Source organism: Sinocyclocheilus grahami, unplaced genomic scaffold (assembly GCF_001515645.1).
Source record: "Sinocyclocheilus grahami isolate Dianchi unplaced genomic scaffold, SAMN03320097.WGS_v1.1 scaffold376.1, whole genome shotgun sequence".
In the NCBI taxonomy this organism is placed as follows: Eukaryota; Metazoa; Chordata; class Actinopteri; order Cypriniformes; family Cyprinidae; genus Sinocyclocheilus; species Sinocyclocheilus grahami.
In genome coordinates, this window is record NW_015505555.1 from 698,245 (window position 1) to 723,436 (window position 25,192).

The 25,192-nt window shown below is 32.6% G+C and overlaps 1 protein-coding gene across 1 annotated transcript in view; it reads right to left on the bottom strand.

Moving 5' to 3' along the window:
• The window catches only part of pparab (peroxisome proliferator-activated receptor alpha b), a 37,652-nt gene that overhangs the window by 10,401 nt on the left and 2,059 nt on the right, over nucleotides 1-25,192 (bottom strand). The window contains exons 2-4 of the mRNA XM_016230749.1: nucleotides 17,483-17,628; nucleotides 9,734-9,872; nucleotides 3,177-3,376 (exon numbers count right to left, since the gene is read on the bottom strand). Of these exons, the coding sequence (XP_016086235.1) occupies nucleotides 3,177-3,376; nucleotides 9,734-9,872; nucleotides 17,483-17,628 (485 nt within the window). The remainder of the gene's footprint in view (nucleotides 1-3,176; nucleotides 3,377-9,733; nucleotides 9,873-17,482; nucleotides 17,629-25,192) is intronic.

Consider the following 25,192-nt stretch of genomic DNA (forward strand, 5'->3'; position numbering starts at 1 on the left):
ATATAGCCTACATAAACAGAATATATATACATAAACATTTTTTGTAATGATAACTCAAATGTGGTGATCAAACATGTGATAACAATTTAACAATAAACTTTATTATTCAAAATTAGTCTGACATCAGTGCACTTAACAGTAAACTTCACTTCACTTATTATAAATAACTTAACACCAATAGAACAAAATATATATAACTTGAATTAAGAAATTAAACACGGTAACTGTGTAGGGCATGCAAGATACTGCCAAACCAACAGAGGCAGGTTTATGCAGGAAGAACAGCTTTTCCAAATGTAAACATCTAAAATGAATAAATAATAATAATGAATAATATTTTTTTCACAAATTCTGTGTTGTGTATTTTCTGGTAAGCAAATGAACATGCAGAACATTCATATTCAAAAAGGTATTTTTGCAGTTTAATATTCACAGACACAGTCTTTAAATATGTACTGACCTATTTTTTATTTATTCATTAAAAATAAGACAAATTCCATGAAATTCCATGTTATACAGTAAATTCCGTTTTTATGACTGGATTACGCGATTCTGTCCTACTAATGTAGCAAACGAATATGATAAGCGCATTGTGAGAGTAAAAGACAGGGACATTGTTGTTTATTTACTTAGCATTGAGTCTCTCCAACAAATTGACAACGTAGCGTTAAATCACTGTTCAACAGACTCAAGCCACCACCGCACTGCCGTCTATTGGACTGCAGAAAGATACTAACTTTTCAATCTGCTACATTACTGACTGTGTGTACTATGCTGGCACCGTGTCTGTGCCGCAATAGGACACGAAAAAGCAACCGTTGAAAATCATTTGAACTTTGTGTCAGCACGTCATAAGTAGCATGAGGCGAGGCATCAGTTTACTGCATCCAGTGTAGACAACATCACTGATTATAATGGGTTCAATTCTACACCGAACGTGAGCGGCGCGACAATATAGAATAGAAATTGTATTTTGTCGAGCTGCGTGATGTGGTGTAATAAATACATGTAAATATTTTCAAAATATATACTCTGTGTGTATTTATACATAATATATGTGTGTGTACTGTGTATATTTATTATGAAAACAAAAACTTTTATTTTGGATGTGATTAATCGCGATTAATCGTTTGACATTTACAAACCCCAGTTTGGGAAACCTTGATGTAATATAATGTTTAATGCACTTCATGTGGTTAATTACAAGGAACTGAATATGTTTTCTTTCTCTTGGTATATTTTTATCAATATAATACAAGTTTATCTTATTTAAATCAATGTGATGAACAAGTTAGGTCAAAAGTAATCTAAAAGTAATCCAAAATTAGTCTAAACATATTACCTAAAATGTGTAATGATTATGTGATTTGTGATTAGGCTTGACGTGATGCCTGAAAACTTAAAAGAGATTCAAAATGTTCTAGATTCAAAATGCTGCTAAGGTGTTCTGAGTGGTTGCTAGGGCTTTACTAAGGTGTTCTTGGTTGTAGCTAGGGTGATGCTAAGTTGTTGCAAGTATGTTGCAGCAATTATAGACAAAATAGATCCAGAAAAAGACACACATCAGCTCTAATACATGAAGCACATTGCTGGATGCTCTTACCGGTGTGCTTGCCTTGCCCGTCAGGATGGTCCTTGCTTTGGATTTGTTCATGTTGAAGTTCTTCAGGTAGGCCTCGTAGATCTGCTTGGCCAGGGTTTTCTGATCGGCCAGTTGCGGGTCCTCGACCTCTCGTTCCCCCGTTAGGATCTCCGCCTTCAACCTCAGCTTCTCCGACTGTGGCATTCGCCCAAAGCGGATGGCTGTTCGCAGGATACAAACAAGAACCTCAATTTAGAGAATACAACCAAACGAATGTCCCATGTAAGACATATAATTATGGCTGCTCACCTAATAGTCGACTAAACATTAGTCAATGAGATGAAGCTTAAACGGTTAGTTCACCCAAAAATTCTGTCCTTAATTACTCACCCTCATGTCGTTCAAGACCTTCGTTCAGCTTCAGAATACAAATTAAGATTTTGTGGTAGTTGTTTGACAGCAACACAACTACCACATTCATTCATGTTCAATCACGATACTCTCGATAAGGGCGGCGGACTGACCCAAAAGAGAAGAAATTTTTGAATGAAGTTGTTATTTTTGTTTTCTTTTCAAGCGCATTGTGAGAGTAAAAGACAGGGACATTGTTGTTTATTTACTTAGCATTGAGTCTCTCCAACAAATTGACAACGTAGCGTTAAATCACTGTTCAACAGACTCAAGCCACCACCGCACTGCCGTCTATTGGACTGCAGAAAGATACTAACTTTTCAATCTGCTACATTACTGACTGTGTGTACTATGCTGGCACCGTGTCTGTGCCGCAATAGGACACGAAAAAGCAACCGTTGAAAATCATTTGAACTTTGTGTCAGCACGTCATAAGTAGCATGAGGCGAGGCATCAGTTTACTGCATCCAGTGTAGACAACATCACTGATTATAATGGGTTCAATTCTACACCGAACGTGAGCGGCGCGACAATATAGAATAGAAATTGTATTTTGTCGAGCTGCGTGATGTGGTGTAATAAATACATGTAAATATTTTCAAAATATATACTCTGTGTGTATTTATACATAATATATGTGTGTGTACTGTGTATATTTATTATGAAAACAAAAACTTTTATTTTGGATGTGATTAATCGCGATTAATCGTTTGACATTTACAAACCCCAGTTTGGGAAACCTTGATGTAATATAATGTTTAATGCACTTCATGTGGTTAATTACAAGGAACTGAATATGTTTTCTTTCTCTTGGTATATTTTTATCAATATAATACAAGTTTATCTTATTTAAATCAATGTGATGAACAAGTTAGGTCAAAAGTAATCTAAAAGTAATCCAAAATTAGTCTAAACATATTACCTAAAATGTGTAATGATTATGTGATTTGTGATTAGGCTTGACGTGATGCCTGAAAACTTAAAAGAGATTCAAAATGTTCTAGATTCAAAATGCTGCTAAGGTGTTCTGAGTGGTTGCTAGGGCTTTACTAAGGTGTTCTTGGTTGTAGCTAGGGTGATGCTAAGTTGTTGCAAGTATGTTGCAGCAATTATAGACAAAATAGATCCAGAAAAAGACACACATCAGCTCTAATACATGAAGCACATTGCTGGATGCTCTTACCGGCGTGCTTGCCTTGCCCGTCAGGATGGTCCTTGCTTTGGATTTGTTCATGTTGAAGTTCTTCAGGTAGGCCTCGTAGATCTGCTTGGCCAGGGTTTTCTGATCGGCCAGTTGCGGGTCCTCGACCTCTCGTTCCCCCGTTAGGATCTCCGCCTTCAACCTCAGCTTCTCCGACTGTGGCATTCGCCCAAAGCGGATGGCTGTTCGCAGGATACAAACAAGAACCTCAATTTAGAGAATACAACCAAACGAATGTCCCATGTAAGACATATAATTATGGCTGCTCACCTAATAGTCGACTAAACATTAGTCAATGAGATGAAGCTTAAACGGTTAGTTCACCCAAAAATTCTGTCCTTAATTACTCACCCTCATGTCGTTCAAGACCTTCGTTCAGCTTCAGAATACAAATTAAGATTTTGTGGTAGTTGTTTGACAGCAACACAACTACCACATTCATTCATGTTCAATCACGATACTCTCGATAAGGGCGGCGGACTGACCCAAAAGAGAAGAAATTTTTGAATGAAGTTGTTATTTTTGTTTTCTTTTCACACAAAAAGTATTCTCGTAGCTTCATTACATTACAGTTGAACCACTGATGTCACATGGACTATTTTATGAAAGTCCTTACTACCTTTCTGGGCCTTGAATGTGGTAGTTGCGTTGCTGTCTATGCAGGGTCAGTAAGCTCTCGGATTTCATCAAAAATATCTTAATATGTGTTCAAAAGATTAACAAATTTCTTTTTTTTAAGTTATTATTTTTATGGGCTTTTTATGCATTACATTTTTTTAAATTGAGATACGAAAGTAGAGAGACGACAGGAAAACGGGATCGGCAAAGGACTTCGAGATGGGAATCGAACTCGGGTCACCGTGAGCGCAGTTACGCTATGTGTCGACACTAACCACGAGGCTAACGGTGCTGACAATGAACGAATGTCTTAGGGGTGAGCAATTAATGACAGAATTTAAATTTTTGGGTGAACTATCCTATTTAGACCTGGCTATATTTCTGTTCTGCCTCGTGCACAGCCGCATCCAAATATACTCAACCGCGGATGAGCGTGAATAGATGAGTTTGACTTTCTCAACATTCACCTTGTGCCTGCACTATTGTGCGCGGCCTTAGTCGACTGAAATATTATTAGTCGATGAGTCGCAGAAATAAAAAGGTCTGTGTTCATGGCGGACAGATCGTTAACGGCTGGTCTTTGAGGTAATTACTTTATATCGTGCAGGAAATCAAAACACTCGCCTGTCATTCATCGACCTAAAATATTGTTTATCATTTGATTGTGAAACATAAGCAGTAGCAGCTTTACACGGCTGCTCTCTAACATTAATCTAGATATATGTGCACTATTAAACGCATGTCCGAGTGTTTGTGCAAAGTGTGGAAGCTATTAGCATGCTTGCTGCAGGATATGGAGGCGCCGCACAAATACTGGCATTTTTTCCTGATAACTTAAAATACAACGTCATTTTTGCTCATACAGATAAGAGTTATACATAATTCGAAGGGGAATCTCCTCAACCACCACCAATGTGCAGCATCCACCTGGATAATAATTTATTTATTTAACAATTCTTCTCCCCCGAGTTACGTCTTACCGCCATTTTGGAGAGTACCCAAGAGCGTAATCGACGTAATCAGCGTTGTTTACGTTCGGGGGAGAAAGCGCGTGCATGAACATAATCTGCATAATCAGCTTTGTTTACGCTTAGGGGAAAGCGTGCATATGCATTGTGATGCTCTCTAAAATGGCGGAAGACGTAACTTGGGGGAGAAGAATTGTTAAAAAATATATATATTTTTTAACAATTCTTCTCCCCCGAGTTACGTCTTACCGCCATTTTGGAGAGTACCCAAGAGCGTAATCGACGTAATCAGCGTTGTTTACGTTCGGGGGAGAAAGCGCGTGCATGAACATAATCTGCATAATCAGCTTTGTTTACGCTTAGGGGAAAGCGTGCATATGCATTGTGATGCTCTCTAAAATGGCGGAAGACGTAACTTGGGGGAGAAGAATTGTTAAAAAATATATATATTTTTGTTTTCTTTGCACTCAAAAAGTATTCTCGTAGCTTCGCAAAACTGAAGTTGAGCCACTGATGTCACACGGACTGTTTTACTGATGTCCTTACTATGTCTCTGGACCTGGGAACATTTCAGCTGCATTGCTGTCTATGCAGGGTCTGAGAGCTCTTGGATTCCATCAAAAATATCTTAATTTGTGTTCCGAAGATGAACGAAGGTCTTACGGGTTTGGAATGACATGAGGGTGAATAATTAATGACAGAATTTTCATTTTTGGGTCAACTATCCCTTTAAGTAATTAAATGAATATAAACATGCAATTAGTCGACTAATGGCTTAAATGAGCGACTATTAGTCGACTAGAAGAATCTTTAGTCGGGTGCAGTCCTACTTATAATGCTGCGGCCTCTGTAGGAAGCTCTCTATATTTTGGAACGAAACCGATATCTGAAGTTTCTCCAGTGATATGCTGATAAAATTTGACGTGATCATTTGTGGTTAGTTCTTGACAGCCTTCCAAGAGTTCAAATCACATAAAAGTTAATCTCTGCCTGACTACTAACAACCTGCTGTGTGACTTACTTGGCATGACGTTCAACGTGCTTTTGTTCAATATCGTACAATAGCCTATTGTTAGTTTGATGCAAGTGTGGATAACATAAAAGTGGACTGTAAGCTGTGTCTGTAAACCTTCACTCTGAGGATTCTCTTGCAAAACAACCACACGCGCTGCTGATCATGGATGATTAATATTTGCTGAAATCCAAGGCCACTATTTACAGATTTTGTCAGATCAGGATGTCTGGTGCCTTAGAAACTTGCCCAGAGGAATTGAGTAACATGAGTTTCAATCTGGACCGTGTTCAAATGCAGTTTCATGGTGTCATTGGACAGGCAGAGCAGCGGTAGGTATTATGGTGTCGAACATTGTTTCAGCATTTCAGAAACTAGATTTATTTAAAACAAAACCAGCGACACTTGTGAAGTGGAGACATCAAACTATTCAGAGAATGGAACTGAAAAATATATATATACTATTTATTTCACCAATACAAAGAAACTTTGTATTTATTTTTCCATTCCATTCTCTGAATAGTTTTATTTTTCCACTTAACAAGTGTCGCTGGTTTTGTTTTAAATAAATACTTTTGATTTCTCCTTCCATGCACACTGTTGATCGTGTGAAGCTGCTCCAGAATAAATACACAACATATCAGAAACTAGATTTAGCCAGTGGTGCCAATGCAAAACTATCTTTTATGATGTTGAAGAGTTGCTCTAAATTATTTTATGTGGTTGCTGGTGTGTTTTGGATAGTTGCTTAGGTCTCTACTGTAAGTATATGGTGCATGCAAATGCAGACATCTTTAAAAGCTGAATACAATCCTAAAGCAGACGCCATAATCTCCAACAGCTAATAAGCTTACAGTCCCGGCCTGCAAACCTCCACTGCATGACACACAAATGCATGTTTCGAAAACACTTTTGCATGCACATGCATACATGTTGAAACTAATCTCCACGAATATGTATTGTTATGGCATATTAAGATCACAGTTCAAAACTTTTCCACATTAGATGATCAATTCAGAACACTGTCAGACTTTCTTGCTTTTTTTTCAATATGCCGCATAACATGTTTTTATGAGATTTTATGAGTTTTTAACTTTTAAAAAAAAAGAGTCCAGCAACAGGATTGTTGTTATGTTGAACATGAACACAAAAACTACACAGTACAAAGCGAAATAGAAAAAAGCTATTTTTTGGGGCTTGCAAGGTGTAAAATAGGTCAAAAGGTAGAAAGAAGTCTCTTCTGCTTACCATTTATTTGATTATAAATACAGTACAAACAGCAATAATGTGAAATATTATTACAATTTAAAATAACTGTTTTCTACTTGAATATACTGTAAAATGTAATTTATTCCTGTGTTCAAAGCTGAATTTTCAGCATCTTTACTCCAGTCTTCAGTGTCACATGATCCTTCAGAAATCATAATAATATGCTGATTTGAAGCTTAAGAAACATTTCTGATTATTATGTTTTAAAATAGTTGTGTACAATTTTTTTCAGGATTCTTTGATGAATATAAAGTTCAAGCACAGCATTTATTTGAAATAGAAATCTTATGTAACATTTTATATGCCACTTTTGATTAATTTAATGCAAAAAAAAAGGTTTATGCAACAGGATGAAGGGAGTGGCGAGGGTCGCTGGTTTTAACTTTCACTGGGATGAGCAAATCTGAAGCAGATGCCTATTCTAAAGCAAGCATATGTGTTTATATCATCTTACGATGTGTGTCAACCTGAAAGATAAACCGCTTTAATAAAGAAAAGAATGGAACAACCAATCCCTGTTTATTTAGTAACACAAGTCTCTTTTCCAACACAATTTATAGTGACTATTTCTATCAAAGCAACCATAGACACCATAAAACTTGCTAATTTTAGCAGCTAACCTACATTGCTTTGAGCAATGTTTTCAAGTGTCCACAGTTCAGATTTCAGACTTCGACCATAGCTCAATTTCAGCACATGCCTTCGCTGGCCATAAAGCCTGCATGAGATGAGTGCTTCAGCAGGGCTGGACATGTTAGCGGCTCTAATAATTGATGACCTTTGACTCCAGACTGAAAACAATGAAGAGGTCATCGCAGGAAGTCAATGCACTGATATCTCAAGGACAAAACAACCAAACGCTCTCACGTTAGCTCATTTAGTCAAAGATTATCCAGAACGTTGCTGCAACATCAACCCATACATACGCTGTTATATTTTCAGTGGAGTATAGGTGCATCTATATATTTTCTGTCTCTGAATTGAGCTTTAATAAGCAAATAATGGTCATGTGTTGTCAAACTACAAACTTGACAAATCACCATAAAAGTAGCTCATACTACAAATGTGCTATTTTTCAAGACATCTAATGCCAAACAACAGTTTTTGTGAGGAATGGACTGAAATGTAAATTTTGCAATTCCTTAAAAAGTTGTTCAGATGGACAGTATTTATTTTGGACCTTGCTACAACGCTTGAAGAATTTAGCCCTATTTGGATGGTCATTTCTCATAGGGAGAGTGTAAAAATAAAATAAAACTCATGCATTCGCATGGCATTTAATTCATGGTGATGAAGCAGTAAACAAAATTTCTGTTATTGCTTAGACAAATAATAAGTTCATATTAAATGTAATAATAGGAAATACCATCCTATTTATAATTTAATTATTTAAATATCCTATTTATAGTTTAAATGGCTTTCTAACTTGCATTTTATCTCGCAAAATGTAATTTTAAAAATGTGCACATTACATAAGCATACTATTATTTACATAAAGTAAACTCATGACTCGACTACTAATCAGGGTTATTGTTGTTAACTAAAACTAAAACCATAAAAAACATTTTCACTACTTAAAACAAAATAAATGTTAACTGAAATCAAATAAAATTTACAATAACTTATTCTATTTCAGCTGTTTGTCAAAGCATTATTTCTCATTTTCATTTGAACTTCAAGTACTACATTACTAAACATTACTAACATTACTAAAACTGAAATAAATTTAATAAGAATCTAGACAAAAAAAATAACAGACATGACAAAAGCACAAAACAAAATTACTAAATCTTCAACTAAAATTAAAGTGAAAACAGAAAACATAAAAATAGAATTAAATTACAAATACCAATACAATTATAATAGTATCTCAGTGATACTAAAATAACACTGTAACTGCAATAACAATGATTCGTTGTGCAAACCCTAATATAAAATGTAAATAGAAAAATATTATCAATACCATAAATAAATAAATAATTGCAAAAAATTACAATATTTGTTAAAACTATAATAATGTCCCACTTCACATGATTTATTCTTCTTAACAACTTGCACTTGCTGTAGTGAGGCAGTGACGTACCGGTAATATTATTCTTGTAAACAGTTTCCAGCAGTGCACTAATAAAAAGTGTCCATATTTCTGAAAAGTTATGCTTCTCTTTGTCAAATTATTTATTACTTTAGCATATTTTTTTTCTTTATAATGTCTACATCGACTACATCTTTGTTTTCATCCTTGCTCCTTGTGTTTATTTATTTATATATATATATATATATTTTTCTTCTTCTTTAATGTAAACTCTGCGTTTGTCTCAATGGAAGTGTCTTGCATTGTTGGTTGTTCCCTGTCTTGTTATGTACATTAAGCAATAACATTTTTTTTTAAAAAGGTGTCCATATTTAAAATATGTGCACATTACCATGAAGTGCAACTGTTATTGTACGGTTCGCAGTGATCTATGTAACGACTTTAGATATATAGATTAGATATAGATATAGATCCGTTCCCATAAACTGAGAGAAGTGGATTAAATTACCAAATGACCTTAGTGTTTGTCAAAATAAATAAATGTATAAATGAAATCACTGACTAGCCTCTGCAAATGTTGAAATTAGATGAAAAACAATGGAATGAGCATCAGAAGTGGGCTTTTGTCAATCACACTCACCATTGTGGGACATGCCCACCGACAGGCACTTCTGAAAGCGACAGTATTGGCACTTGTTTCGGTTCTTCTTTTGGATCTTACAGCGTCGTTCACATTTATCGTACTCCAGCTTGAGGCGAATGGTCCGGCGGAAGAAACCCTACAAGACGGAGAAACAGAACTCTGTTTGAGTTCATTCTGAAAAACCAGAATAGCACGCATTCCTACAAGCATTCCCAGACCAACTAGATCAATGTAAGGTCAACGCTAGCTTTAAATATCAGTTTCGTTCTGTACTGTACCTCCTTCTATTTTGAGTTCATATCTCGCTATTAAACGGGCCAGAAATTCATGTACACAATCTAAACCGGGCGCTTCTGGAAATAGCTTGGCAGCACATTCGCAGGCTGTGTTTGTCCTCATTTGTCCTTGGATCCGTCGGGGTTTCCTCTCTTAGAAACAGCTTCTGGTGACAGAGATTCAAAATAGGAACGAGGCTGACAATCTGACCCATGCTTAACATTAGGAGTGAATGGCCTGATCAAAACCTTATATAATGGAAATTATATGCATGGAAGTATAGTCATTCTTGCTGGAGAAGCATCATATTTTTATATATATATTAAATAACCATGTTGCTATACCTATTTTTACATAATGCAGTTCATTTAATATTTTACAAATGGAAAGTACTAAAATTATTATTGCTTTAATAGGTTTTAAATGTTTATTTAAATTAATCTGAAGTTAAATGAATGCAAATTAAATTAATTTAATAATAAAACAATTTCTTTACTTGTTTTGGACACGCCTTGCTCTGTATTTGTGTGTTTTCTGATGCTCTTACATGTAAATATAGTAAATATATCAACACAAAATATGCTTTTAAATTAAACGACATTTATGTTGTTTATATTATATTATATTATATTATATTATATTAGACGTTTAAAATGTTACACAATTTCAAATAAATGCTGTTCTTTTGAACTTTCTATTCATCAAAGAATCCTGAAAAATAAAATGTATCATGGTAATAAAACGTATAAAAAAAAAAATAGGAAGCAGCACAACTGTTTTCAACATTGATAATAATTAAAAATGCTTCTTGAGCAGCAAATCAGCATATTAAAATGATTTCTGAAGGATCCTGTGACACTGAAGACTGGAGTAATGATGCTGAGAATTCAGCTTTGCATCACAGGAAGAATAAACGACATATATGTTATGTTTATATTATATTATATTATATTAGACGTTTAAAATGTTACAAAATTTCAAATAAATGCTGTTCTTTTGAACTTTCTATTCATCAAAGAATCCTGAAAAATAAAATGTATCATGGTAATAAAACGTATAAAAAAAAATAGGAAGCAGCACAACTGTTTTCAACATTGATAATAATTAAAAATGCTTCTTGAGCAGCAAATCAGCATATTAGAATGATTTCAATAGGAAGCAGCACAACTGTTTTCAACATTGATAATAATTAAAAATGCTTCTTGAGCAGCAAATCAGCATATTAAAATGATTTCTGAAGGATCCTGTGACACTGAAGACTGGAGTAATGATGCTGAGAATTCAGCTTTGCATCACAGGAAGAAATTATATTAATTATATATTTGAACACATTTGAATTGAAGACAGTTCATTTTCATTCGAATAATGGCCCGGTTTCAAAGACAGGGCTCAGACTAAGCCAGGATTAGGTCATAGTTCAATTAGGACATTTAAGTAATTTTGATTAACATGCCTTAGAAAAAACATCACTGGTGTGCATCTTGAGACCAAACAAAGGCACTGATATGTTTTAAGATCAGTCAGTGCAAGTTTCTTTCAGTTGAAACAGCTCAGAATTACACTTTAGTCTGGGACTAGGTTTAAGCCTTGTCTGTGAAACCGGGGGAATATTTCATAATTTCGCTGTTTTTTCATAGTATTTTATAGTATTTTTGATCAATTGAATGCAGCCTTGGTGAACAAAAACACAAAAATATCTTACCAACCATTACCAAAAAAAAACACATTTATATTCAAACTTATATGACGATGAACCGCTGCTGAAAGCCATAAACTCCAGCTTAACATCAGAGCGTTATTCCCTGGAAAGAATAAACAGTTCCTCAGGTCATAAATGCATCCAAAGCATGAAATCGAGCGTCTTGCATAATCTGGCGAAGTCCTGAAGATGACCAGCGGTCTGCCAGCAGAGCAGAGGTTTAAGTGCAGGCTGGCAAGAAGGAACGGGGCTGTAAAAACTAATCGCTCTTGCTTCACTCATATTGAGCCATTTCGTCCCTAGAAACACTGCGGTTTCGAAAGGGAGATTAGACGGGGAGATACGGAGGGAGATGGAGAGGCACCAGGGACAGGAGGAAGAGGAGGAGAGGTCGAGAGTGTCCAAAACATGACTGAGCAGATGGAGACGCAGACGAGTTTTATCCTAACGTTACTCATAATTGTTCAAAATTTGGATTAGTTATTTAATTTTCGTTTTGCCATTTCTATCGTTTATTGTTCGCTTCTGTGTTGCTATTTATTCTAGTCTGCCTGTTTCCTGAAGAAAAAAAAATCCGGTCTGATGTAGGCTAATGAATAAAACCTTTTTTTTTTCGATTACCCGAAGTTTATTGGTGTTCTTCTTGTATCATTCAAATTATAAATGATACAACTAAACAAATTAATAATTAATTAGGTGGAACTGTGCGCTTGAATTTGTCATCGTATCATCCTATGCAATGTGGTGAATTATTATGGCTCATTATTGTCTATAGACAATTTTTTGTAATTTAAATAACATAGGTTATTTTAATATATTGATTAATGACCTGTTACACCACCTAAATATGTATTTACGTCCTTCTAATTCTCATTGTGAGTGCAGGATTGTTTAGCTTAATATTGACCATTATGAAAAGTGACTAGTGTAGCCTGCATAAAAAAAGCAATGTGGTGAATTATTATTGCTCATTAATGTCTATAGGCTATTTTAGTCATTTAAATAGCATGGGTTTACTTAATATATTGATTAATGACATTGTATAGCATAAAAAAGCCTTGAACATAAAACAACAGGACAAAAATATAGTTGATGACTAGACATAATCATTTCATGACTCTAGACACTTCTTTGTGAAGACAGTAGCATAATACAGTGAAATAATATGTTCTTTAGCCATTCAAAAACAGTTGTCATGTGCTTGGGTAAAATTGAACCGCTGCCGCTTTTAGGTATACAGCGACCCCTGGTGGTTCTAGTGTTAAATATGTAATTTACACAATTGTATTTAATTACTTAGTCAATTATAAGCACTTTAAAAAAAATTATATTAATAATAATTACTGTAATTTTTTTAAATGAGCAATTTTCTAAATAGCTTCAACACATAGGCTAAATAATTAAATATTTCATAAAATATTTAATTTATACCATTTTTATTTAATTACTTATTTAATTATAGGTACTTTAAAAAAATTACAAATGAATAATAATTACTGTAATTGTTTTGATTATAACATTTTCTAAATACAGCTACAAAACACAGGCTACAAGCAAAAAGTAAATAATAAAGAAAAACAAATTACAAGCAATACATTTTTAGGCTGCTTTAAGTATCTGAAAGTTTCTAGTACTTATTTAATTATAAGTACTTTATAAAATAATTACAAACGTATAATAATTACTGTAATTTTTTTAAGGTAATTTTCTAAATATAGGCCAAATATTTAAATATTTAATTAAATGTTTAATTTATACTATTTTTTTAAATTACAAATTACTTTTTAGCAAAAACAATTACAGTAATTATTATTAATTTGTAATTAAGTCATTTTCAAATAAGGTTTCAAAAAACAAGCTAAACATTTCAATATTTAATTTATACCATTTTTATTTAATTATTTAATTCTAAGCACTTTTCTTGAATAATTACAAATACAATCTTTATTGTTTTTATATAAGCCAAACAAAGACTACAAGCAAATAGTCAGTAATAAAGAACCATATTGCCAGCAATAAACAATAGGGATGTAACGATTCACTCAACTCACGATTCGATTCGATTTTGATTTCAGGATTCAATTCACGATTTTGATTTCACGATTCGATTCACGATTTCTTTTTTTAACAAATTGAGATTTAAGACAAATTATAAATTAAATGTGCCCTTTTATTATTGCTTGGACAAAATGCTGTACGTTTCTTTGTGAAATTTAAATCTAACACTATAATAATATACTAATATAGCACTTGTAAATTATTGCTCTTTTGTTGGTTTTGATTGCTTCTATTGTCCTCATTTGTTAGTCGATTTGGATAAAAGCGTCTGCTAAATTACTAAATTCTAATATAATGTAAATGTAAATAACTAAACTATTTTTTTTAAACAAGCCCCAAATCAAATAAATAAGTAAAACAAATCTCTTCATATAAAAAATTAAGGCTTTGTCTGTGCTCTTTCCATTTAAAATTAGAGGCAACCACTGCATTTTAATCATGATCCAAACAAAGATGCTGCATACATGCAACATGAGCAGTTTTGAATCTAAATTACATTGTATAATTTCGAAATTTGAAGCAAAAACAGAATGGTTTGACTTCAGTTTTGAGAAATTGTGGATAAAAAATATCTGCATGAAACCGAAACAGCAGACGAGCTGAATGAGATGCAGATTCACTCTCTGCCAGCAGGTGGCGCTTAAAGCGTTTTCTTGGTTTCCGCTGTAAACAAAGCAGCGCTGCACTTATGAACTTTAATATGCATTATACAGAAGCAAGACGAAAAGAAAAAATACCATCTAAACTTTTCTAAAGACAGTAAGTTCCCCTCAGACATGCATTCATATAAACTCTTACCCCTAAATGAATCGCGATTTGTTTAGCATCTCAACCGATTTGAATCGTCACATATTTTAATAGATTTTCAACCGGCTTGTGGTTAATCGTTACATCCCTAATAACAAAGTAAAATATGCTTTATTATAATGAAAATTATAATAAGAAGAACTCAGATAAACCATATATTGTCGTAGTCATGTGTTAGTCGCGTTGAATCTATAGCTGCATCCCAATTGAAAGGCTGCGTCCTTCGAAGGCCACACAATTTTCATAAGTTTTCCCTTTTTTTGTCTTCTTTCAGGACAGTTCTGGAGAAAATGGGGATGCTGGAAAATTTAAAAATGAAATTAATAAAGTTGTTCTATACATTACTTTTGTAATTTAAGTTGTTTTTAAATGAAGCAAATTCATTTCTGTGCATTATTTTATTTTTGTATCGTAAGTTGAAACTTGTTAATAAAAGACAAGAAGTAGTTCTGGAAATTGTTTGTTTTTGCAAAGCAAAACAAACTCTTCTAAACATTTTTTTGGTGTCTAAATTAACATTTGTTCATGAAAATAAATTGTTCTATACTAAAGGTACGTTTGGTAACCACCTTGTAACGATCAGCCTAACAGGCTGGGTTACAAAGTTTAAAATGGGTTTATATGTGTTAAAATAATGACATAAATCTGTAAATACTCCGTTCTTAAACGTATTTCTAAGTTCACAGGACTTTAAAACAGCACAATAAAACCAGGAAAACTCAGTCTGTTGCAAGCATACAGTTCTCTGCACCATACCCTAAAAACAGTCCAAGAATTCTAGAGTGCTGAAAAAGTCCCAAAGTGAGTCCACCAGTGTATATACAATCCAAAATGAGTGATAATCAACAAGCTTTCAAGTAAATCAGGGGCCTGCTTCCTAAAACAAGTTTACCAAATAAGCCAGGTTTATTTCAGTTAGCCTGACTTATTGTCAATTGATTTGGTTCAATATAAGCCAGACTAACTGGTATAATTTCGAAATTTGAAGCAAAAACAGAATGGTTTGACTTCAGTTTTGAGAAATTGTGGATAAAAAATATCTGCATGAAACCGAAACAGCAGACGAGCTGAACGAGACGCAGATTCACTCTCTGCCAGCAGGCGGCGCTTAAAGCGTTTTCTTGGTTTCCGCTGTAAACAAAGCAGCGCTGCACTTATGAACTTTAATATGCATTATACAGAAGCAAGAGGAAAAGAAAAAATACCATCTAAACTTTTCTAAAGACAGTAAGTTCCCCTCAGACATGCATTCATATAAACTCTTACCCCTAAATGAATCGCGATTTGTTTAGCATCTCAACCGATTTGAATCCTCACATATTTGAATCGACTTTCAACCGGCTCGCGGTTAATCATTACATCCCTAATAAACAAAGAGTGCATTGCATCTCTAAGTGCTGAAAGATTCTAGACAAGCACACTGAAGGACTTTTCTGTTTTTCTAAGCATTATTGCTGATCTGTTTTGACATTTGTGATGTTTTTGGAATCCTTGAAGAGAAAATTGTGAGGCATGGAGAATCACTTTTTCTCCCACCCCTAATTAATATGCAGTGGGAAAATATATTATGTGTGCTTTTATTTGACTCTCTGATCCACAGTACCGCTCTTACTCCAGCTGGTGTGGTCATAGAAACAGTATTAGAAATGAGTATAAATAAGTATAAGCCTGTATGAATGATAAACACTGCATCATCATCATATCACACTGTATTTAACTCTTCTGGAGCGTGTTGCACTCTGCAGCCGTGGCCTGTGACTCGGCTCAAGCAGTCCCATAACTCACAGCCGGACGGGGCGAGGACGCACCTGTCGCCCGTGTTTGAACATCAAGGTCAAGGCCTACTGTAAGTCGGGTGGCAAGTGAATAAATAGCTTCCAATGATTCGTTATGAGCAGCGAGCATTTGAAAATCGAATCAATTTGCAAGTGAAGTGACATAGCATATACACAACAATAAATATACAAATTTCGCAGAAATACTACGAGAGATGTAATGCAATCGTCAGTTTGATCAACAATAACAACAAATGAATAGTAATACAAATAAAAAATAATTGTTGCTGTTAAAATAAATAATAACTGTTGTTATAATAAATACATAATAGCAGTAACTATTATTATTATTATTGTATATAAAGTTAATCAAAACATATAAAGTTTTGATTGATGTAGTCTAATGATTATTTAACACAAAATAAATAAATCAAAACTAAAACATCAGTTCTGCATCAGGTAAATATTCTGCCAATGTATTAAAACATCCCACTATGCTATAACTGATTTTCAATAATAATAATAACTGTTATTATAAACTATTATTTTCATTATTATTGTGCATATTAAGTTGGATTTAGTCTAACGCTTATCAAAAATGCAATTATTATATAATTGTTTAATTTATGTAGTCTAATGATTATTTATTTTACACTTTAAAATACTTCAAAATGCATTTAATTCTCCCAGACAATATAATGGTCTGTTGAGTTCATAAAGCACATAAACATTAAAGCAAAAGCAAACACACTGTGGTAAGAACGCAGCCAGTGTTTTTGGTGCTCATCTAACAACAATATTATGACTAATGTGCGCAGTCAACAGATGTTCCTCTAGACGCAGATATGAGGGCAAAACATCCTCAGTGACCTCAATGAGGCCAGTATGTGTGTGTCCTGCGGCTTTGACAGGCCAGCAGTGTGTGTGAGAGATAATATACAGAAACTCTTCAGTCTAATGCCTCTATACTTCTTACATTATACACATATTTTACAGTAACATTCACAGAAATATTATCTTCTACTGTAAACCTTAAAAAGTAGGCAAACGGCTGCTAAAGTGCCATTTCAGCCCGCATTCATTATCTTTGTGAAGGCAATCATCTGCAGGACTTAAAGGGCCGGCTCTCACCTTGCAGCCCTCACACGCGTGAACCCCGTAGTGGTATCCTGACGCGCGGTCCGAACACACGCGGCACTCCAGGTTCAGAGAGGTGCAGGTGAACTCGTCCTGTCCCGCCACACCTGACGCAGGGCTGGATGCGGGAGTCAGTGCATCTGACCAAGAGAGCAAACAGAACCAAACAATGTCCTTAAACAAAACAACACAAAAAGAATTATATAATAAAACAAATGTTCAAACAGTAATGATCTAGACAACACAATTAGAAGACCACTATAATAAAATTAAATAAATAATAATATGTGACCCTGGACCACAAAATAAGGGTCAATTTTTTCGAAATTGAGATTTATACATCATCTGAATAAATAAGCTTGATGTATGGTTTGTTATGATAGGACAATATTTGAAAATCTGTAATCTGAGGGTGCAGAAAAATCTAAATATTGAGAAAATCAGCTTTAAAGTTGTTCGAATGAAGTTCTTAGCAATGCATATTACTAATCAAAACTGAAGTTTTGATATATTTACGGTAGGAGATTTACAAAATATCTTCATGGAACATGATCTTTACTTAATATCCTAATGATTTTGGCATAAAAGAAAAATGTATAATTTTGACCCATACAATGTATTGTTGGCTATTGCTACAAATATCCCCCAGCGACTTAACACTGCTTTTGTGCTCCAGGGTCACATATTTGTTATTTCTTATTGTTAAAATAATAATAAATAATAATAACAACAATGATAATTATTAATATCATATTAAGTTTTAATTTATGTAGTCTAATGGTTATTTAAAATAAAACAACATTAAAACAGCAGTTCTGCATCTTAGTTATCATATATATATATATATATATTTATTTATTTATATATCATAAATTCATCATAAATAATCTGATATATAAATCTAAATTTTCGATCATTGATTTTAAATAAATTAATATATATGTTTAAAGGATGAAGTCTAATGATTATTAAATATCTAGAACACAATTTAAAAAATAATAAAATAAATAATAATAATAATGTACATATTACATTTTAACTGTAGTCATATGATTATTTAAAATAAAACAACATCAGTTCTGCATATTAGTTATCATATATATATATATATATATATATATATATATATATATCATAAATTTTATCATAAATAATCTGATAATATATGGAAACATTTTGCTCTCATTGATTTTAAATAAATAAATGATTATCATGTTTAACTGATGAAGTCTAATAATTATTAAAAATATCTAGTACGCAATTTGAATTAAACAATAACAAAATAAATAATAATTGTTATTATTGTTATAACAAATAATAATAATAATGTACATATTGCATTTTAATTGTCTTGTGATTCATTAAAATAAAACAATATTAAAACATCAGTTATGCATATTAGTTATCATAAATATACATCATACATAATAAATCCCATCATAAACAATCTAATATATATGAAAACATCTCATCTATCTATCTATCTATCTATCTATCTATCTATCTATCGTTCTATCTGTCTATCTATCTCACTATTTCTATCTATCTATCTATCTCTCTATCTATCTATCTATCTCTCTATCTATCTATCTATCTCTCTATCTATCTATCTATCTCTCTATCTATCTATCTATCTCTCTATCTATCTATCTATCTCTCTATCTATCTATCTATCTCTCTATCTATCTATCTATCTCTCTATCTATCTATCTATCTCTCTATCTATCTATCTATCTCTCTATCTATCTATCTATCTCTCTATCTATCTATCTATCTCTCTATCTATCTATCTATCTCTCTATCTATCTATCTATCTCTCTATCTATCTATCTATCTCTCTATCTATCTATCTATCTCTCTATCTATCTATCTATCTCTCTATCTATCTATCTATCTCTCTATCTATCTATCTATCTCTCTATCTATCTATCTATCTCTCTATCTATCTATCTATCTCTCTATCTATCTATCTATCTCTCTATCTATCTATCTATCTCTCTATCTATCTATCTATCTCTCTATCTATCTATCTATCTCTCTATCTATCTATCTATCTCTCTATCTATCTATCTATCTCTCTATCTATCTATCTATCTCTCTATCTATCTATCTATCTCTCTATCTATCTATCTATCTCTCTATCTATCTATCTATCTCTCTATCTATCTATCTATCTCTCTATCTATCTATCTATCTCTCTATCTATCTATCTATCTCTCTATCTATCTATCTATCTCTCTATCTATCTATCTATCTCTCTATCTATCTATCTATCTCTCTATCTATCTATCTATCTCTCTATCTATCTATCTATCTCTCTATCTATCTATCTATCTCTCTATCTATCTATCTATCTCTCTATCTATCTATCTATCTCTCTATCTATCTATCTATCTCTCTATCTATCTATCTATCTCTCTATCTATCTATCTATCTCTCTATCTATCTATCTATCTCTCTATCTATCTATCTATCTCTCTATCTATCTATCTATCTCTCTATCTATCTATCTATCTCTCTATCTATCTATCTATCTCTCTATCTATCTATCTATCTCTCTATCTATCTATCTATCTCTCTATCTATCTATCTATCTCTCTATCTATCTATCTATCTCTCTATCTATCTATCTATCTCTCTATCTATCTATCTATCTCTCTATCTATCTATCTATCTCTCTATCTATCTATCTATCTCTCTATCTATCTATCTATCTCTCTATCTATCTATCTATCTCTCTATCTATCTATCTATCTCTCTATCTATCTATCTATCTCTCTATCTATCTATCTATCTCTCTATCTATCTATCTATCTCTCTATCTATCTATCTATCTCTCTATCTATCTATCTATCTCTCTATCTATCTATCTATCTCTCTATCTATCTATCTATCTCTCTATCTATCTATCTATCTCTCTATCTATCTATCTATCTCTCTATCTATCTATCTATCTCTCTATCTATCTATCTATCTCTCTATCTATCTATCTATCTCTCTATCTATCTATCTATCTCTCTATCTATCTATCTATCTCTCTATCTATCTATCTATCTCTCTATCTATCTATCTATCTCTCTATCTATCTATCTATCTCTCTATCTATCTATCTATCTCTCTATCTATCTATCTATCTCTCTATCTATCTATCTATCTCTCTATCTATCTATCTATCTCTCTATCTATCTATCTATCTCTCTATCTATCTATCTATCTCTCTATCTATCTATCTATCTCTCTATCTATCTATCTATCTCTCTATCTATCTATCTATCTCTCTATCTATCTATCTATCTCTCTATCTATCTATCTATCTCTCTATCTATCTATCTATCTCTCTATCTATCTATCTATCTCTCTATCTATCTATCTATCTCTCTATCTATCTATCTATCTCTCTATCTATCTATCTATCTCTCTATCTATCTATCTATCTCTCTATCTATCTATCTATCTCTCTATCTATCTATCTATCTCTCTATCTATCTATCTATCTCTCTATCTATCTATCTATCTCTCTATCTATCTATCTATCTCTCTATCTATCTATCTATCTCTCTATCTATCTATCTATCTCTCTATCTATCTATCTATCTCTCTATCTATCTATCTATCTCTCTATCTATCTATCTATCTCTCTATCTATCTATCTATCTCTCTATCTATCTATCTATCTCTCTATCTATCTATCTATCTCTCTATCTATCTATCTATCTCTCTATCTATCTATCTATCTCTCTATCTATCTATCTATCTCTCTATCTATCTATCTATCTCTCTATCTATCTATCTATCTCTCTATCTATCTATCTATCTCTCTATCTATCTATCTATCTCTCTATCTATCTATCTATCTCTCTATCTATCTATCTATCTCTCTATCTATCTATCTATCTCTCTATCTATCTATCTATCTCTCTATCTATCTATCTATCTCTCTATCTATCTATCTATCTCTCTATCTATCTATCTATCTCTCTATCTATCTATCTATCTCTCTATCTATCTATCTATCTCTCTATCTATCTATCTATCTCTCTATCTATCTATCTATCTCTCTATCTATCTATCTATCTCTCTATCTATCTATCTATCTCTCTATCTATCTATCTATCTCTCTATCTATCTATCTATCTCTCTATCTATCTATCTATCTCTCTATCTATCTATCTATCTCTCTATCTATCTATCTATCTCTCTATCTATCTATCTATCTCTCTATCTATCTATCTATCTCTCTATCTATCTATCTATCTCTCTATCTATCTATCTATCTCTCTATCTATCTATCTATCTCTCTATCTATCTATCTATCTCTCTATCTATCTATCTATCTCTCTATCTATCTATCTATCTCTCTATCTATCTATCTATCTCTCTATCTATCTATCTATCTCTCTATCTATCTATCTATCTCTCTATCTATCTATCTATCTCTCTATCTATCTATCTATCTCTCTATCTATCTATCTATCTCTCTATCTATCTATCTATCTCTCTATCTATCTATCTATCTCTCTATCTATCTATCTATCTCTCTATCTATCTATCTATCTCTCTATCTATCTATCTATCTCTCTATCTATCTATCTATCTCTCTATCTATCTATCTATCTCTCTATCTATCTATCTATCTCTCTATCTATCTATCTATCTCTCTATCTATCTATCTATCTCTCTATCTATCTATCTATCTCTCTATCTATCTATCTATCTCTCTATCTATCTATCTATCTCTCTATCTATCTATCTATCTCTCTATCTATCTATCTATCTCTCTATCTATCTATCTATCTCTCTATCTATCTATCTATCTCTCTATCTATCTATCTATCTCTCTATCTATCTATCTATCTCTCTATCTATCTATCTATCTCTCTATCTATCTATCTATCTCTCTATCTATCTATCTATCTCTCTATCTATCTATCTATCTCTCTATCTATCTATCTATCTCTCTATCTATCTATCTATCTCTCTATCTATCTATCTATCTCTCTATCTATCTATCTATCTCTCTATCTATCTATCTATCTCTCTATCTATCTATCTATCTCTCTATCTATCTATCTATCTCTCTATCTATCTATCTATCTCTCTATCTATCTATCTATCTCTCTATCTATCTATCTATCTCTCTATCTATCTATCTATCTCTCTATCTATCTATCTATCTCTCTATCTATCTATCTATCTCTCTATCTATCTATCTATCTCTCTATCTATCTATCTATCTCTCTATCTATCTATCTATCTCTCTATCTATCTATCTATCTCTCTATCTATCTATCTATCTCTCTATCTATCTATCTATCTCTCTATCTATCTATCTATCTCTCTATCTATCTATCTATCTCTCTATCTATCTATCTATCTCTCTATCTATCTATCTATCTCTCTATCTATCTATCTATCTCTCTATCTATCTATCTATCTCTCTATCTATCTATCTATCTCTCTATCTATCTATCTATCTCTCTATCTATCTATCTATCTCTCTATCTATCTATCTATCTCTCTATCTATCTATCTATCTCTCTATCTATCTATCTATCTCTCTATCTATCTATCTATCTCTCTATCTATCTATCTATCTCTCTATCTATCTATCTATCTCTCTATCTATCTATCTATCTCTCTATCTATCTATCTATCTCTCTATCTATCTATCTATCTCTCTATCTATCTATCTATCTCTCTATCTATCTATCTATCTCTCTATCTATCTATCTATCTCTCTATCTATCTATCTATCTCTCTATCTATCTATCTATCTCTCTATCTATCTATCTATCTCTCTATCTATCTATCTATCTCTCTATCTATCTATCTATCTCTCTATCTATCTATCTATCTCTCTATCTATCTATCTATCTCTCTATCTATCTATCTATCTCTCTATCTATCTATCTATCTCTCTATCTATCTATCTATCTCTCTATCTATCTATCTATCTCTCTATCTATCTATCTATCTCTCTATCTATCTATCTATCTCTCTATCTATCTATCTATCTCTCTATCTATCTATCTATCTCTCTATCTATCTATCTATCTCTCTATCTATCTATCTATCTCTCTATCTATCTATCTATCTCTCTATCTATCTATCTATCTCTCTATCTATCTATCTATCTCTCTATCTATCTATCTATCTCTCTATCTATCTATCTATCTCTCTATCTATCTATCTATCTGTCTGTCTATCTATCTATCTATCTATCTGATTATTTCTATCCATCTATCTATCTATCTATCTATCTATCTATCTATCTATCTATCTATCTATCTGTCTGTCTATCTATCTATCTATCTATCTATCTGACTATTTCTATCCATCTATCTATCTATCTATCTATCTATCTGTCTGTCTATCTATCTATCTATCTATCTATCTATCTATCTATCTATCTGACTATTTCTATCTATCTATCTATCTGTCTGTCTGTCTATCTATCTATCTGACTATTTCTATCTATCTATCTATCTATCTATCTATCTGACTATTTCTATCTATCTATCTGTCTGTCTATCTATCTATCTATCTATCTGATTATTTCTATCCATCTATCTATCTATCTATCTATCTATCTATCTATCTATCTATCTATCTATCTATCTATCTATCTATCTATCTATCTATCTATCTACCTGCCTAACTACACATACATAAACATTTGCATAGTGCATACATACATATGCATACATTTCAAAATATTAAAATAAAGTTTTGCAGTGTAATACCAGAGAGTCTTTGGTGTGAAGTTACTTTGAAGTCTTCTAATAAGTACTAAAACAAAAGTCTTCACACTTCAGCCAAATTATTAAGCCTAAGCTTCTTTAGAAACCTGTTTACTTCGATTCCAATCCACTGCTCTGAGTTTCTGCTGCCTCAGAAACCTTCCATGACGTCACTTCCTCATTTCTCAAGCATTTGAACCTCAACAATCCTTTTCTGTCCTTGACTGCCTGATATCTTATTATTCAGCACTGTTATGTGTGCTGTGTGACTGTTATAAGGTGAAACAGCAGGTTAAGATTCTGAAACTAATCACATTTAGGAATATAAAGTTTGTTAACACAATTAATATGGATTCAATTGAGCTTCTAGAAATAACAACTAGGTCAGACATTCCAGAACCACAAGCCACTGATGACCAATCGGAAACCATGGAAAGGTCTAAAAGGTCAAACATGTCACAATTTGCACGTACTGTACATCAAGTCTGATAAATCTTGTGAATATGCGCTGAATGCAATGAAGAAAAACCTACATTTCCTGCCTGACAGTAAATAAATATGAAATTATTATGCAGCATAAAATGTAACGGTCCACAACATTTTTATGCAATTACATGAATGCAAAAAAATCTTGTATATTATAATATCTAAAATAATTTTTAATCATCATTCATATATCAACATCCATAAAAGACTATACATTTTGAGACATATAAAACAACACTAAAATAACCTGTCTTAATTTTATTATCAGATCAATTTAATTATCAAATAAACATTCTGGTAAAATATGAAAACATGCCATTTTGCCAATATTGCTTATAATTTAATAATAATAATAAGTAAATATAAATAAATATATATAAATATAATAATAAAAATAAGGACATATAAATAAACATAATAACAATAATAATAATAATAATAATTATTATTATTATTGTACATATTAATTTGATTGATT